Here is a 15,479-nt window from a genome sequence, read left to right on the forward strand (position 1 = left end):
TTAGGTCTGCTTTTACAACCAGGTTAGGTAAGATCAATCCCCAGACAGGACTACAGAAGACTTGCCAGGACTGGCACAAATCTCCCTGACACCTGTGGGTACATCCAAACCTTTGAGACCAATTTTACCAATTTGACAATTGACTACAGAAGACTTGCCACGACTGGCACAAATCTCCCTGACACCTGTGGGTACATCCGAATCTTGGAGACCAATTTTGCTCCGGGACAACTTTCCACAGCACAGCAGCCTCCATCTGTAACCAGGCGACTTCATATCTGTAATTTTAGATGTCCCACCTGGCACCAATGTCAACGGCTACCACCAGATCTTGAATACTGGAGGTCCACCAGCTTGGCACGGTTGTCCATGGCAACTCAGACTGCGGCCACCCGCAGGGTTCTTACGTTTTCTGCCCAGCTGTGAAGATAAGAGGCGCTTTCGCATTGGTCATTTTTTTCCATGGCACCACCTGACATTGTGACTACTACAAGACTCTCGCCCAACACTCGAGACCTGTGACATCTCATGTGATGCCTGTGGATTTCATTCAGAAGCAGCAAATGCCAGGAAGATGACTTTGTGCCCTGGACTTCTAAAGTGCAGCCAAGACTCAACGCTGATCAGCAGAGGTAACATAGCATGAACGTGTAGGCTGACAAATGTAGGTTATCCGTCCATTTGCCATGCTTGGCTGCTCCCTTACGTAACATATATACATTAAGTTACATAAACATGCAAGCTTGGCTCTTGTTTCTGGGCGAAGGGGAGGGGGGGGGAGCATCACAAGCAGTTAACGCGCAGATTAACCCCTGAGCTGCTGTAGCCCTGCAGTTTTTCTTGGGTTTTTGCAGCCGTGATGTAGTTGCCAATATTTTAAAATAAACTTCTAAGGGGCATCTATCTGATGCATTATATACGTCTCATTTCTGGCTTGGAATAGCAAAGATCACTTTACCGTATAGCTGCAAACATGATTTCAGGAACCCATAGCCGATTAAGCTCCATCCTTTCTCCTTTAGCTTACTATAATACTATATAAGTGTCACAACGCGCAAAATTTTAATTATTTTTATAACTCAATTAAATCCTAAAATATTTGGACATGTTAAATGCCTCCCCTTTAGAAACATTAACTTAGAAATTCAACACATATTGAATAGAGAGCAGGAATGGGATGCGACATTTAAAAATTAGCTTTTTCCTGAAGCTCATTAATGTTTAATACCAGAAACATTTGAAGGAGCAGAAATTTGCATGGGGCAAATCTCAAAATGTAAGCTTTTACATCCGAGGGGAGAAATGCCCCCCCTCCCCATGTTGAATGCCTTCTCTTTAGAAACATTAACTTAGAAATTCAAGACATATTGAATAGAGAGCAGGAATGGGATGCGACATTTAAAAATTAGCTTTTTTCTGAAGTTTATTAATGTTTAATACCAGAAACATTTAAAGGAGCAGAAATTTGCATGGGGCAAATGTCTAATTATGGGAATTTTATTATCTTTGGGTAGTAGCACCCATATGCATTGATATGCTTATCTTGGCTTAAAAGCTTTTAGAACTTGAATGGAACTTGAGGATGAATTTTATCATACAGAGAAAGAGTATGTAACATTGCTAAAACAATGGACCATAAAAGAATTCTGGGGCAAATCTTTAAAAAGGTGAGATTGTTCCAGATTGCGGGAATTCCGAGACAGTTGGCAACTATGCCCAGTGACTTCATAAGAAGTCATGATAAGAACCTAATCCATAGTCCTACCCCGTTCTGTTCAAATCAAGTCCAGGCGAACATGCTGCTGGCTTTGCTTGCTGTTTGCTGATTTGCACTATTTTCCAGATTGCCCTTTAATTTTTCATCAGGCAGGAAACCCTGTTTAAGACCTGCTGAACCTGCCTTAACTGTTGTATATAGTCTAGGGAGCTGTGTTCTGGTGCACAGAGATTTTGAATATTGCTTGTGATGACAAATGGGAGCAAGAAAATGTGCTTGAAAGTCTGAAGAAAGCACCTAAGGGAGAAGTAAATCTCATTAAGGCATGTTTGTTTGAATGCTCCTAGAAGGGAAATAAGGCAATGTCAATAGTGTGGAGGACAGGTAATTAATGATAATGTCCATGAAATATTAATGATGGACATATGTGTGAGCTCCTCCAGCTCTTCTCAATGCACCTAGTAGATTTGGTTTGAGTGTCAGTACTCAGAACAATACTCTTGTCTTCTTCAGGAGAGCAACGGAACATCTTGGCTAGCTTGGAATCTGTGAGGACCTCAGGAAGAGGGGATGTTGATACAGGTCCAGCCAACTCAGTTGTCATCCGTCCATCACTCTTCACACAGTGCAGAGTCACCCTGTCCCCCTCAACACCTTCTCCCACCTGCATTCATGACTGACAGACCCTTATCTTCTACTGAACAAGACTTGGTCACTCTCACAAATCAAACCAACGCCACCAATTGCGGAGAGGACATTTTGCTCTATGGGGACATCGAAAAGATCGTCATTGGCGTGGTCCTGTCAATCATCACTGTGTTCACCATTGCTGGCAATGGTCTGGTCATTATCTCAGTGTGCATTGTGAAGAAGCTACGGCAACCTTCCAATTACTTGGTGGTGTCCTTGGCAGCAGCAGACCTGTCGGTGGCCATCGCGGTGATGCCCTTTGTCATCATCACTGACCTGGTCGGTGGAAAATGGCTCTTTGGGAAAGTGTTCTGCAATGTTTTTATAGCCATGGACGTCATGTGCTGTACAGCATCAATTATGACCTTGTGCGTCATCAGTGTAGACAGGTAAGAGATGGGGCATCCTTGGAATCATATGATTGGCTGGTGTTTTTAAGGGACGTGTATGGTGTGAGGGTGGCATTGTTTTAAATATATGGGAAAAGCTATTAGTCTATGATAGTGGTGAAATGGTAGGTCAGTGGGAACCCAAGAGGACCTCATAGCTTTTTATGACTTGGTGTCTAAGCCTAAAGCCCGATTATAGTTTCAGTTTACATTAGCTAAATAATTTCCAGGTGCATCAAATCAAAAGGTGCTCAGATTTTTACAGTTCTTAGGGGGCGTGTTAAACCTCTGCAGAGAGACCTCTGCTTCCACACAGCAGGTAGGTTATTTTAAAAATGTCAGCAAAGGCTCCTTTAGAAATGTTTAGCAATGACAATCTACAAGCAGATACTTCTAGATAATTGCCGGCTTTTTATTCTTTGCATACCTTGTTTTTATTTTCTTCCCCATTCATCTCATGGTGGCCCTTTTCACTACGAGCAGATTATTCCATCTTCCTTTATTTACTGGATTTCTGGATCTGTCTCCTGTAACATGTGACATCATCTGAGGTTGGGAAAATAATCTCATGAGATTTTGCAGTTTACAGATGAGAGTTCCCAGGAGGACACTGGTGATATAGCCTTCCCAGGATGCATCTGTGAGGCCAGGGCTACATCACCAGTGCCTCACTCAACCAGGAAATGAAAAAACAGTAAATGTAAGTAAACGCAAAATATAAGTGTTTAACTAATGAATATAAAATGATTTCCTATCGGCATGCAGAGCTTTATTCTGATGTGATTTTTAGAGAAAGGGGGTAAAGGTCCATCGTAAGACTTAAAATAACTTATGCACCTATAATGTATTTAGCTGTTCAAAACTGTTGAAAGCTGTTCACTTGGGCTTTAATGTGTGTCTGGGACCTAAGAAAAGGTTGGTTTCTAACAGAATGCTACAAAAATGGCACGTCTTGGATTGTGAATACTATCGGAACCATATTTGTTGCACTTAGTGTTTACAGATTATAACTCTTGGGCAGGGGCGTTCCTAGCCATTTTACTACTTTGGCGGGAGGGGAACGTGGCTTCTGCATTATCTCCCAGCCCAGCTCTGGCTCCAGCTCTGGCCCTATGTAACTGGTTGGCAGGAACTGGGCAGGACGCCGGCCATAGCATCCCAGGTTGCTAAGAGCTGGGCGGGGAAATGTGTATGGTCCTTACACATCTCCCCACCCAGCTCTTAGCAACCTGAGAGCCTCTTGCCAGAAATGGGGCGGCACAAACATTGTGCCAAGCCACTCCCCCCATGTGACCCAAAGAGATGCCACCTGAGACAAAAGCCTCCGGCTGCCGCATTATAGGGACAGCCCTGCTCTTAGGTAAGAATCAGGTATGAATCAGGTACAGGTCAGGTAGAATTCCTAGCCAACAGTACACTTTAGTCTTTAGCATCGGCCTTCTTTATGTGCCTATCAATGTTTAGGCTCCTCCAGGTTTCATGGGCCAGATTAATAATCTCAAGAGTCGGAAATGCTCCTAACTACTAGAACCAGAGGATGAGACTGAGACATAAGTTTTGGAAAATAGGGACATAAAAAAGTTTTCTTTATTTTTAAAAAAGATCATGAATAAAATTGATATAGAAAAATAGGAAGATATTAATTATAAATGTTATAAAGGATCAGTATAATAAGAACAGAAATAAATGCAAACAAGAATAAGAAGGGACCGGGAAATATATTTACTATTTATCAATTCAAATAAAAAGAAACACAACTTTCTTAGCAAAAATGTATTTAAGTATCAAGGAACATTAAATTTTAGAGGACGATAGCCTGGATCGGATAGAAAAAAATAGGAAAATAGAGAAAAAGAGAAAAGAAAGACTGAAGGGTAGAATGAAGGGAATGAAGGGAATGGAGATCAGAAAGGAACATGGAGAGACAAATTAATAATAATTTGTAACGGTAACTGGCATCTCCTGATACAATGTTTTGGGTGCAAAAGATTAAATAACAATTATAGAAAACTAGGAATAATGGTTTTAATACAAAGTTAATAAAAATTATATTTTATAAACTCTGATAGGGATGAGGTACAAAGGACAATGTGCACCATGAACGTTGTATGTCTTGGAAAGATTGGAAACCCCAGATATGGAAAAAGATCTCCTGAAATGTAATGAGACATACTGTAAGTTAGAGCCACCAGTGGCACCAGCAGGGGAGAACTGGGCCAGGGGTCAAAGGGTTATATAACCCCAAGGTCAGTACAAATAATGTATATTGGACTGGTTGGTGTTATTTTTAGAGAACAGAGGTCATCTTGTTCAGCTCATAGAATACTTAATTGTTTGCAATTCATCCTTTATAATCCCTTTTTAATTCATAACTATATTCATTTTTCAGCATGTCCAGCAATAAGACCAGCATTGGATCCCACATGCAGTGCACCTTTTTTTTGGCCCTCTGGAAGCTACATTGCCATGAAATGGCCAGTTGGTCATTTTTGCCCACCAGTAAACTAGATAAGCCAACATTTAGAGTCAGGCAAAAGCACAACCAGAAAATCAGTCAAACTAGGTTGTTGGAACCCAAATAAAAGACAACACCTGGGGCCTAAACAGGCTACGGTGAAGGTGGCCAAAGTCTGGGGTCTAGTCAGATGTCTGGAACTAGCACTGCATTAGACATGTAAGCTGCTGAGAAATTTGGTTTGGTTAGGATATATTTTGTTATTTCCGAATTCGGGATTCGGATCCGAAATTCAATTCGATTCAGGTTTTGGATTCGGCCGAAATCCAAATTTTCGTTAGTTTCAGATGAGTTTACGAATATTTGTTGTGAATACCACAGAAAACTATATACAGATATTAATACTAAAGCTGAATCCCCTAGACCCGAATGGCATTCGGGATCTGAATTTCTGAATTGCATTCGGGAGCTCCGGAATGCCATTCGGGTCTGGGAGCTAAATACATATATTACTAAAGCTGAGGCTCCCAGACCCGAATGGCATTCGGGATCTGAATTTCTGAATTGCATTCGGGAGCTCCGGAATGCCATTCGGGTCTGGGAGCTAAATACATATATTACTAAAGCTGAGGCTCCCAGACCCGAATGGCATTCCGGAGCTCCCGAATGCAATTCAGAAATTCAGATCCCGAATGCCATTCGGGTCTAGGGGATTCAGCTTTAGTATTATATATATATATACTGTGTATGGCTCCCATGTTGCCGTAACAAAAATTTGTACTCAGACCCATTTGGATGCATTAAACCGAAAAACGCATCTGATTGGCCAGAAAAGTCACATGTCCGATTCAGTTTAGTTTTTGAATGAAATTCGGACGGAATGGAAATTTGGATTCAGACACATTCGGATGCATTGGGATTCGTAAATTCGGATGTGTCCGAATTTCGGAATATTCGTCCGAATTTTGATTTGGAACGAAATGAATCGCACATGTCTACATTGCTCCAAAAAGAGACATCTGGAATGATTGGTGGGCAATAGGTGAATAGATGGGTTTTCCTTAAATAGTAAGATTTTAGCATGTTTAACCCACATGGTCATGAATTCCAGCTACTCAGATGAATACCTAATGGTATAAAACGAGTGGGATAAGCAGTCAGATGCACCTCTAATACCTTGGCAACACAATCTTTCTTATTTTCAGATCCCTAGATTAGGGTTCTGTTAAATAAGAGCCATTCTTCTATGTTTTAAGAAGAACCACCTCTGTTTGGGATCTACAAATAATGGCCAGCAGTATAGATCTAGACACATGACATTCATTCTACAATGTTTTAAGAGTCACTACCTCTCTTTGTGGTCCACTAATGCAAATAGTTTAGACCAAGACACATGCTAAAATAATTTTTAAACCCTCAACATTGAAAAGCATTAGCACTTTGGATCTGCTGTCCCACAAGTAGGACATCCACAGACAATTAATTTATGCTTGTCAAGCACGATGGTCTTATAGATCCATCACACACCACCAGGATCTAGCACAGTCTTCAGCTCAGCTTAAGTGACAAATGGCTGTGGTCCATAAATAAGAAACATCTATTCCCTGTTCCCTGCTACTTACAAAAACAAGCCATTATAATGCATGGAAGACCTCATTATCATTCCCTTTTTGACCATGAATGTACATTATTGCATGCTAAAAGCACACATAAAGTATGCATGTTAAAAATGCTAATTTCTGCATGTGCATGGGGTGAAAGGCCCTATTACTTTTGAATCTGAATGTGCACGAAGTCAGTAATGATGAGCCTTGTAGGGAAATTTTTTTCTATCTACCTTCATGCTGTCCATTACTTCAAACAAATGACTTATACAAAATAGTGTCTCAAAATTACTCAAAAAATAGGGCATGACGTAGTAATAAATTGTATTGCTGAAATGTCTAAAATGCAGCTTTTACGTGATTCAGTGCTTTGTTTATACTGGTCAGTAATGGGTTGAATGTGCAAGTTGGTGTGATGTAAATTCTGTACTTCCTTGTGCTCTCCTTTGCGCTCCAATCTGTCTCCATGCTGCCAATTGACTAGGGCATGGCCAACTCTGGTTCTGGTACCCAGGCACAGAGCACTGCATTGTGGGTAGGCAGGAGGAGTGTCACATGTTCCTTCATAGCAGGAAGCACCGGGTAATTCCTAGGCAGCCTGGTGGCAAAGAGAATGGTTGGGTACACCTGTTATTAGAGAAAAACAAGGAATGCCATCACTGGATTTCAGTACTTTAGATCAGGCAACCTCAGCACTCCAGCTGTGGTGAAGCTAATATTCCCACCATGCATCTGCCTCTGGGAATCATGGCCGTGGCTGTCTTGCAATGCCTTGTGGGTCTTGTAGGTCATTAACAGCTGGAGTGCCAAGGTTGGCCACCTCTGCTTTAAAGTCACACACCCGGAACAAGCATGCTGTTAACAAGTGTCAAATAAGAGTCAGAATTTATATATCTATCCTTGTTCCTGGTCAGTGGTCCAAAAAGCATCAAGCCAAAGCATAAGCAAGACAGCCAAGCAAGTTGTTTTCTCAAAAGGAGAGATCAGCAATGGCAGAATACACTTTAGGCATGTTACTTTGCTTATGATTGTTGTTGATAAACTTCTACAGTACAGGAAAGACATAATGGGCAATAAAAATAAATTTGTTGATATAATTTTGAAATCTATTTATCACCCAATATTATTTAGAGTTGACATATCCAAAGCAGTTACATTTAGTGCCAATGGTTGTGGCACACTGCAGCCAAGTGAAGAGTTTATTCGTGCTGCGAGAGATGGGGCTAACACTGGATAAGGAAGAAATAGCCCAGCATCAATGTAAGGAAAAAAAATGCCCCTTTGTCATGGCATCCAAACGCTCCTTTGTTGCTAGGTCACAAGCGTCATGCCTTCCATAGGATCCTTTGTTTCTAGGTGTATGTCATGCCTTCCATAGGATCCCTTGTTCCTCAGTGTGTGTCATGCCTTCCATAGGATCCCTTGTTCCTCAGTATGTGTCACGCCTTCCATAGGATCCCTTGTGCCTAAGTGTGTGTCATACCTTCCATAGAATCCCTTGTACCTCAGTGTGCCTCATGCCTTCCATAGGATCTCTTGTTCCTAGGTGTATGTCATGCCTTCCATAGAATCCCTTGTCCCTCAGTGTATATCATGCCTTCTATAGAATCCCTTGTCCCAGTGTGTGTCATGCCTTACATATAATCCCTTGTCCCTAGGTGTACGTCATGCCTTGTACAGGATCCCTTGTCCCTAGGTATGCGTCATGCCTACCATCGGATCCCTTGTTCCTAGGTGTATGTCATGCCTTCCATAGGATCCCTTGTCCTTAGGTGTGCGCCCTGCATCCATAGGATCCCTTATCCCTCAGTGTGCGTCATGCCTTCCATAGGATCCCTTATCCCTCAGTGTGCGTCACGCCTTCCATAGAATCCATTGTCCCTCAGTGTGCGTCATGCCTTACATAGGATCTTTTGTCCCTATGTGTGTGTCATGCTTTTCACAGGAAAACAAGTAAAAACCACTGGCACTCCAAAATTCCTTGCATTGAGTCTTCTTTATTGACATGATCACAGTGTATGGCAACGTTTCTGAACCCTATCCGGTTCCTTCCTTAGGCAAGCAAAGTGACTTTTCACAGACTCTCTGGCTCCGCCAGAGGACTCCCATCACATGTACTAGCAGCTCATTCACACTGCCCTGCTAGGGGCAGTTATGGTGACACAGCACTGGAGGGTCACACGGCAGCTATGTGCTATTCTTAGTTACTTGCATACAGAGTGTTATATAAAGGGAGGACTAGAGAGAGACCCAAAATACATGGGACCCCACCAGTCAGCTGTTCCTAGGACTGTCACCCAGTACAGCATTTGCTTCCCTCCACTCTTCCAGGTGTGCAGCTTATGGCACAAGTGATGTTGTATAGACAATCAGAATTTCTGCCTAGATCCACAATTCCTGATCCATTGGAGGCAGAAGAGAACAGAAATTTCCCTCCAGCAGCTATTTTGGCCCCTGCTCTGCCTGGCCGGAGTAAGGCTGCAATCAATGAATGCTGGAGAACTGAGCCCAGCTAGTATAATGCCGGTAATGTAAGCTTAATGCCAATTTCTCCAGCCAAGATCCAAGGTATGTCGGTGTACTGTATAGTAGAACTCCAGTCTGCAGCAGTATATATTTTAAACCTCCCATCTGCATGATATGAAAATATATATTTTCTTGTTTTCTAAAATAGATTAATAAATAAATAAAAAAATAAATAAATATTGATATCTGTCCCATGGTTGATACCCCTTTCGGAAAAAAACTCTAGTGTCATCCACTGTAAGCACTGAACATTCAGTGCTAAGACTTACAGACCTGGCTGTACTATAGATAGTGGGCCCCCCGTATGCCACATGGATGATCCGACACTTCCGCCGCAGAGATGGGGGGACCCGCCGGCCGCCAGATACTGATCCAATGGTATCCGGCGCCCGGCGGGCCCAACCATCTCTGTGCTGGGACTGTGCTGGATCACATACTGGGCCCCCCAGGCTTGGGCCCCAGTGCAACCGCATTGATTACACCGGCGGTAGGTCCGCTCCTGATCAGATATAGACAGTGTGGAGGGGAAGGGGAGAAAATTACAGAGCAACGCAGTTTTCCACCAAGCACCCAAGGTCGAGTTTGTCTTTCATGTAGCTCTAAACCCAATCACTAGAATCTATCATCTTTAAAATGTTAATGTAATTTCAAATATATTTGAAGCTGGGCTTCAGGAACAGAAACTTTCCTTTAAATATATTGTTTTCCTCAATAGTCACAAAGAATATAAATCCACTCACCAGATGCCTTTGCAAATCCATATATTACCTTGTAAAACTAGCAGTGCATTACTGTGCTGTACATAGCCTGTTCAGAGAGCAGAGCTGTGGGAGGGATCCAGCAGGCTCCACCCACTACTGGAGACTACAGGAGGGGGCGGCGACAAGACCAGTCACCCTGCACAAGGAGAGAGAGCAGCAGTGACCTGTCTTTATTAATTCACACTGAATTACTGCACAGATCTGCACAAAGCTCACCAACTTCCAAGTAAGAATACACATGACTGTATTTAGACAACATTTGTTTATTAAATTTGCTTATCATCAGTTTTAAATATGCAGGTTTTATTAAAGTCATACCTGGCAATTGATTTTGAGGCTGCTATACGGTGACAATGTTCTGTACACATCTCTCAACTGTGCTTTTGCGTTGTCACCAGGGCCAGATTTACTCTCTCTGCTGCTCCAAGGCCAGGTTCCTCAATGCGCCACCAAACCCGCCAACCTCCCCCCCAATGGAAAATGGCAGACCTGCAGGCTGCATACAAAACAAGTGGTGGCTTCCCCGCTGTACATTTAGCTCTGCTGGCCCAAAGTAGGGCTAAATGTAGAAAACAACCACCCACGCGCGTCCGGAACTGCATGTCCTGAGCGTCGTCGGGAGATAGGAATTCCACACCCCTGCTGCCCCTCTACTCCCTGCTGCCCCTAGGCTGTGCCTTGTGGGAAATCCGGCCATGGTAGTCACCCTGTCACATGTGCCCCTGGTGGAAACTACAAGGGGCCATGCCAATGGTTATTGCACAGGTATGTTCTGCCATGTTCTGTTCTGGAAGCTCGATCCAGAGCATTGATGTGCATCCGATTTGAGAGAGTGTATGTAGACAGGCCGTGACTGACAGAGGCTAGACTGACAGAGACTATACCCACACATTATGGCACACTTACCTTGCACGTGTGTCCCCTCTCCATATTATGTGTCCTTCTCCAGCACTGTGAGATATGTTCTCTATCCCCCACTGCTGACCATTTCTACCATTGCAGCAACGTGTTCCCAGGGGGGGGGATACATGTGCTGTCAGTCAGTGGTGCTGCTAGTGCCAGGGAAGAGTGAACAGGAGCTGCGGTGGTGGCAGATACTCAGCACGCCACTACCTGTCCCCTAAGTGCACCAGCTCTGAGCTGCATAGCCATCGCAGACACAGCAGCCTTTATGGGGATACCAGCGGTGCCTGGCAGAGGCTGCCTTTTGGATCCTGCACTAGGAAAACGAAAAAAATGCTAGTATCCTGTGTTTTTATTTTTGTTGGTGTTGACCATTGTAGGTATATATGCATACAACTGTGTCTGCTACCCATGAATTATTGAGCGTTTGCCTTTTTTTTTGTAATACAAAATCACTGCGTTACGAACAATGAATGAGAGTGGGGTGACTAAATGGTATCCCTCTTCTCATCATGGAAAGTGAAAGTGACACTAAACTCAGGAAATTAACCCTTAAAAATGCATTCAAGTACCTTAACTATTAACAATACTGGCTCTTATTTGTGTATTACTCGGCTGTAGATCCTCAAACCATCTATGAGTTTGTGCTGACACTGTCCTTTCTTCTGGAGGGGGGCTACTTTTGTTCCTCATGGTCCCTGTGTATCATGTAAAGTAGTCACCGCTCCAAGCTCTGTCCCGTGATGGACTACAATCTCAATACAAATTATTCAACTAAACCTGAGATTGTAGTCCATCACGGGAGAGAGCTTGGAGGGGTGTCTACTTTACAACACACAGGGACCATGGGGAACATAGGTAGCCCCCCCCCTCCAGAAGGAAGGACAGTTCCGGCACCAATTCAGAGATGATTTGAGGATCTACAGCTGAGTGATAAACAAATAAGATACATTTTTGTGACTAGTTAGGGTACGTGAATGTATTTTTAATATTTAACTCCTGAGTTTAGTGTCACTTTAAGGATAAAGTAGTTGTGGATATAATTAATCCATTGGTGTATTTTTGGAGTTTTGGGGTAAACCAGAGCACTATCATGGGATAGCTTTGCAAAAAATACAGAAAGATCATGCAGATGGAGTTCCTGGTGGGAGTGGAGTATAGGACCGGCGAGGGTGCTGCCCTCTTAGCTTCATGCCCATATGTTACTTTTTAACATGTGTCGACTTTGCATTGATCATTAAATCCCCTGTGTGTGGGATGAGCTTGTTATTTATCTACTTAATATCCTGAAATGCTCACATACAGTATGTAACATATGAACACGTCCGGTTCGGTAGGTTTATTAGTAAATTGCCACAAATGGAGGGATCCAGGCTTGGACTTGTATTCCCAAAGGTCTGAGGTTTACTTTAATCAGCTGTACTTCACTGTTCATCAAACCCTGGCATTCCATCTTATGAAACATAAGCATTGACTGTTTATTAATTGCTCATCAGTTATTTATAAAAGCTGATCGGATCAGACAGGCAGATGCGGGTTCTCCTGTCATTCATACTACGTTTGTCTCGGCAGGTGCTGCACTGTTTTTGCTATTTAAAGTTTGCCTGTGGTGTCAGATTGATCTCTGGAGACTGCTGATTTAGAGATTTTGTGCATTTCTGGTGAGAGATGATAAAGCAATGCTTCTACAACACAGTGTTTAGGAAGATGAGATAAAGAGAGAGATAAGAATTAGGGGAGAGGGAGAGAGACAAGAGTAAGTGGGGATGGAAAGAGATAGAGAGGGTGGAAGAGAGAGACGAGATACCGGGGAGGTGTGAAACAGAGACAATAGAGAGGAGAGGATGGAGAGAGACAAAGATTGTGTAAAGGAGAGATTAAAGAGAGAGGAGAATGGAGAGAGACAAAGAGGATGGAAAAGAGAGACAAGATAGAAAGGCGATGGAGGGAGACAAAGAGGGTGTAAAAGAGAGACAGAGAGAGACGGGGAAAGAAAGAGACAGAAGGCGTAAAAGAGAGACAAAAGAGAGGGGAGGATGGAGAGAGAGAAATAAAGGGTGTAAAAGAGAGACTGAGATAGATGGGGAATAGAGCAACAGATAGGGTGTAAAAGAGAGACAAGAGGATGGATAGAGGCAAATGGAGAGAGGGGAAGTGGAAAGGGACAGAGAAGGGGGGCATGAAGAGAGAAGGAGGATGGAGAGAGAGAAAGAGGGAGAGAAGAAAAAAAGAGAGAGACTAGAGAAAGGGCGGAGGATGGAGAGAGACTGAGAAGAAAGAGAGAAGGGAGGATTGAGAGAGACGAGAGAGAGAGAAAGAGGGGAGGATTGAGAGAGACGAGAGAGAGAGGTGGGATGGAGAGACACAGAGTGGAAGAGAGAGACAGGAGAGAGGAAGGATGAAGAGAGAGTCAAGAAAGAGGAGATGGAGAGAGATAAGAGAGGGAAAAGAGTTGAGACAGAGAAGGTGGAAGAGAGAGCTGAGAGAGGGAAGAGGGAGAGACAGAGAAGGTGGAAGAGAGAGGTAAATAGAGGATGGGAGACAGCAGCAAGAGTGAGGATGTAAGGACAAAGATAGAGTGGGTGGGAGAGAAGGACAGAAAATTAGTGAGAGCGAGAGAAGGAAGAAAAAGAGAAATGGCATGGAAAGAAAGCGAGAGAGAGAGAGAGAGAGGGAAAGAGAAAGGGAAGAAAAAGAAGGTATGGCAATAAGAGAGGGCAAAATAGAAAATTGGAGGGAGACAAAGAGAAAGACAGAGAAAGGGCAGGAAGACAGGGCTAGGTGGAAAGAAAGAGAGAAAGTGAATGGAGATAAATAGTAGTACAGTATAGTACAGTAAGAAGTATGAGGATAGAAAAGGTAAAGAAGATGGAGATAGATAGATAGATAGATAGACAGACAGACAGACAGATAGATAGATAGATAGATAGATAGATAGATAGATAGATAGATAGATAGATAGATAGATAGATAGATAAATCAGGTGGAGAGAAAGGAGTGGAGAAAAAAGAAGAGGGAAAGAAAAAGGGCAGCATGACAGATAAAGGTAGATAGAGCAGGATTAAGATAGAGTGTGGCAGAGATAAAGAAATCAAAGGAGAGAAAGGGACAAGAGATAAATAGACAGAAGTGGATAATGAAGGAAAAGGAGGAAGATAGCCAAGGGTAAGAAAAGAGAGGGAGTGCAGAGGGAACACAAATAAGGCAGAGAGAGGGGTGCAGATGGGAGAAGAAGAAAATAGGGAGAAAGAGAGAGGGGGAGAAGGAGAAATAGGGGAGGGAGATAGAGACAGACTGTGAGAAACAGAAGGGAAATAGAGCGAGGGGAAAGGAAGAGGGAGAGAAAGGGGAAGGAAACAGAGAGAGGAAAGAGAGAAAGGTAAGGGAGAGACAGAGAGAGGCATATAGTGAGAGGAGGAGAAGGAAAGAAAGGTAAGGAAGAGAGAGAAAGGGGAGGGAGATAGAGAGAGGTGGTGAAGGAACCGAGGAAGGGAAAGAGAAAATGTAGACAGATGGAGATTTCAGGGAAGAATGGAGAAGGAGATGGAAAGAGTGAAGTCTACCTATAGACATACGAGATTGCTCGCCAGACCTTTTGCCAATTCTTGGACAACATAAGCAGTATCTGGTTTCCGTGCTAAAAACAGTTGAATGTCCACAAAATACACAGCACTGTACCAGATAAGGTCTAAACCAGTGGTTCTCAACTCGTGGGTCGCGACACCCTCTGCAGTGGGTCGCGGCGTCATGTCTGCATAGACCGGCCCATCTGCATTAGAGAGAACTAGAGGGGGAATTTGTGGTTCAGCCTGTGGAACCTCATAATGTCAAACTGTCCCCTCTCTCCCGGCCTCCCCCAGGCTCTCCGATAAAGTGGTATGGCCCGGGGAGAGAGGGGACTATTTCCTCACTTTCGGGCCGGCGCATTAATATCAGGAGCCAGGTAGGCAGGCAGATAGGGAGATGTGCACTGTGGCAGGACAGGGGACACTGATGGATATTATGTATTCCAAGCCCACATAATATCCATCATGTATATCCATCACTGTCCCCTGTCATAATGTATGTTAATTAAATACACAATTAATGTTATTACACAGACTGGGCTCAGAATACATAATGTCCATTAGTGTCCCCTGTCATATTGTCCTCTGTCAGTGCAGAAGCTGGGGAGGGTATGGGAGGGGGCATTAGCAGGGGGCTCCGCTGCAATTTTTTTACCTGCAGCAGAGCCTATGCTAATGCACCCCTCCCCCAGCTTCTGCACTGACAGGGAACTTTATGACAGGGGACACCGATGGTCATTATGTATTCCAAGCCCACATAATATCCAATAGTGTCCCCTGTCGTAATGTCTCCTGTCAATGCAGAAGCTTCGGGGAGCATTAGCAGGGGCTTAGTAGAGAACCTGCCGTGGTGCCCCTGCTAATGCCC

At 43.5% G+C, this 15,479-nt stretch overlaps 1 protein-coding gene across 1 annotated transcript in view; it reads left to right on the top strand.

Annotated features, from left to right (window-relative positions):
* The first annotated feature begins 407 nt into the window (after positions 1-407).
* The window catches only part of LOC108795646 (5-hydroxytryptamine receptor 7), a 56,573-nt gene continuing 41,501 nt past the window's right edge, over positions 408-15,479 (top strand). Inside the window, exons 1-2 of the mRNA XM_018566935.1 lie at positions 408-632; positions 2,231-2,796. Coding sequence (XP_018422437.1) covers positions 2,288-2,796 — 509 coding nt within the window. The 5' untranslated portion in view covers positions 408-632; positions 2,231-2,287. The remainder of the gene's footprint in view (positions 633-2,230; positions 2,797-15,479) is intronic.

The sequence above is a fragment of the Nanorana parkeri genome, unplaced genomic scaffold, assembly GCF_000935625.1.
Source record: "Nanorana parkeri isolate BGI_ZX_2015 unplaced genomic scaffold, ASM93562v1 scaffold989, whole genome shotgun sequence".
In the NCBI taxonomy this organism is placed as follows: Eukaryota; Metazoa; Chordata; class Amphibia; order Anura; family Dicroglossidae; genus Nanorana; species Nanorana parkeri.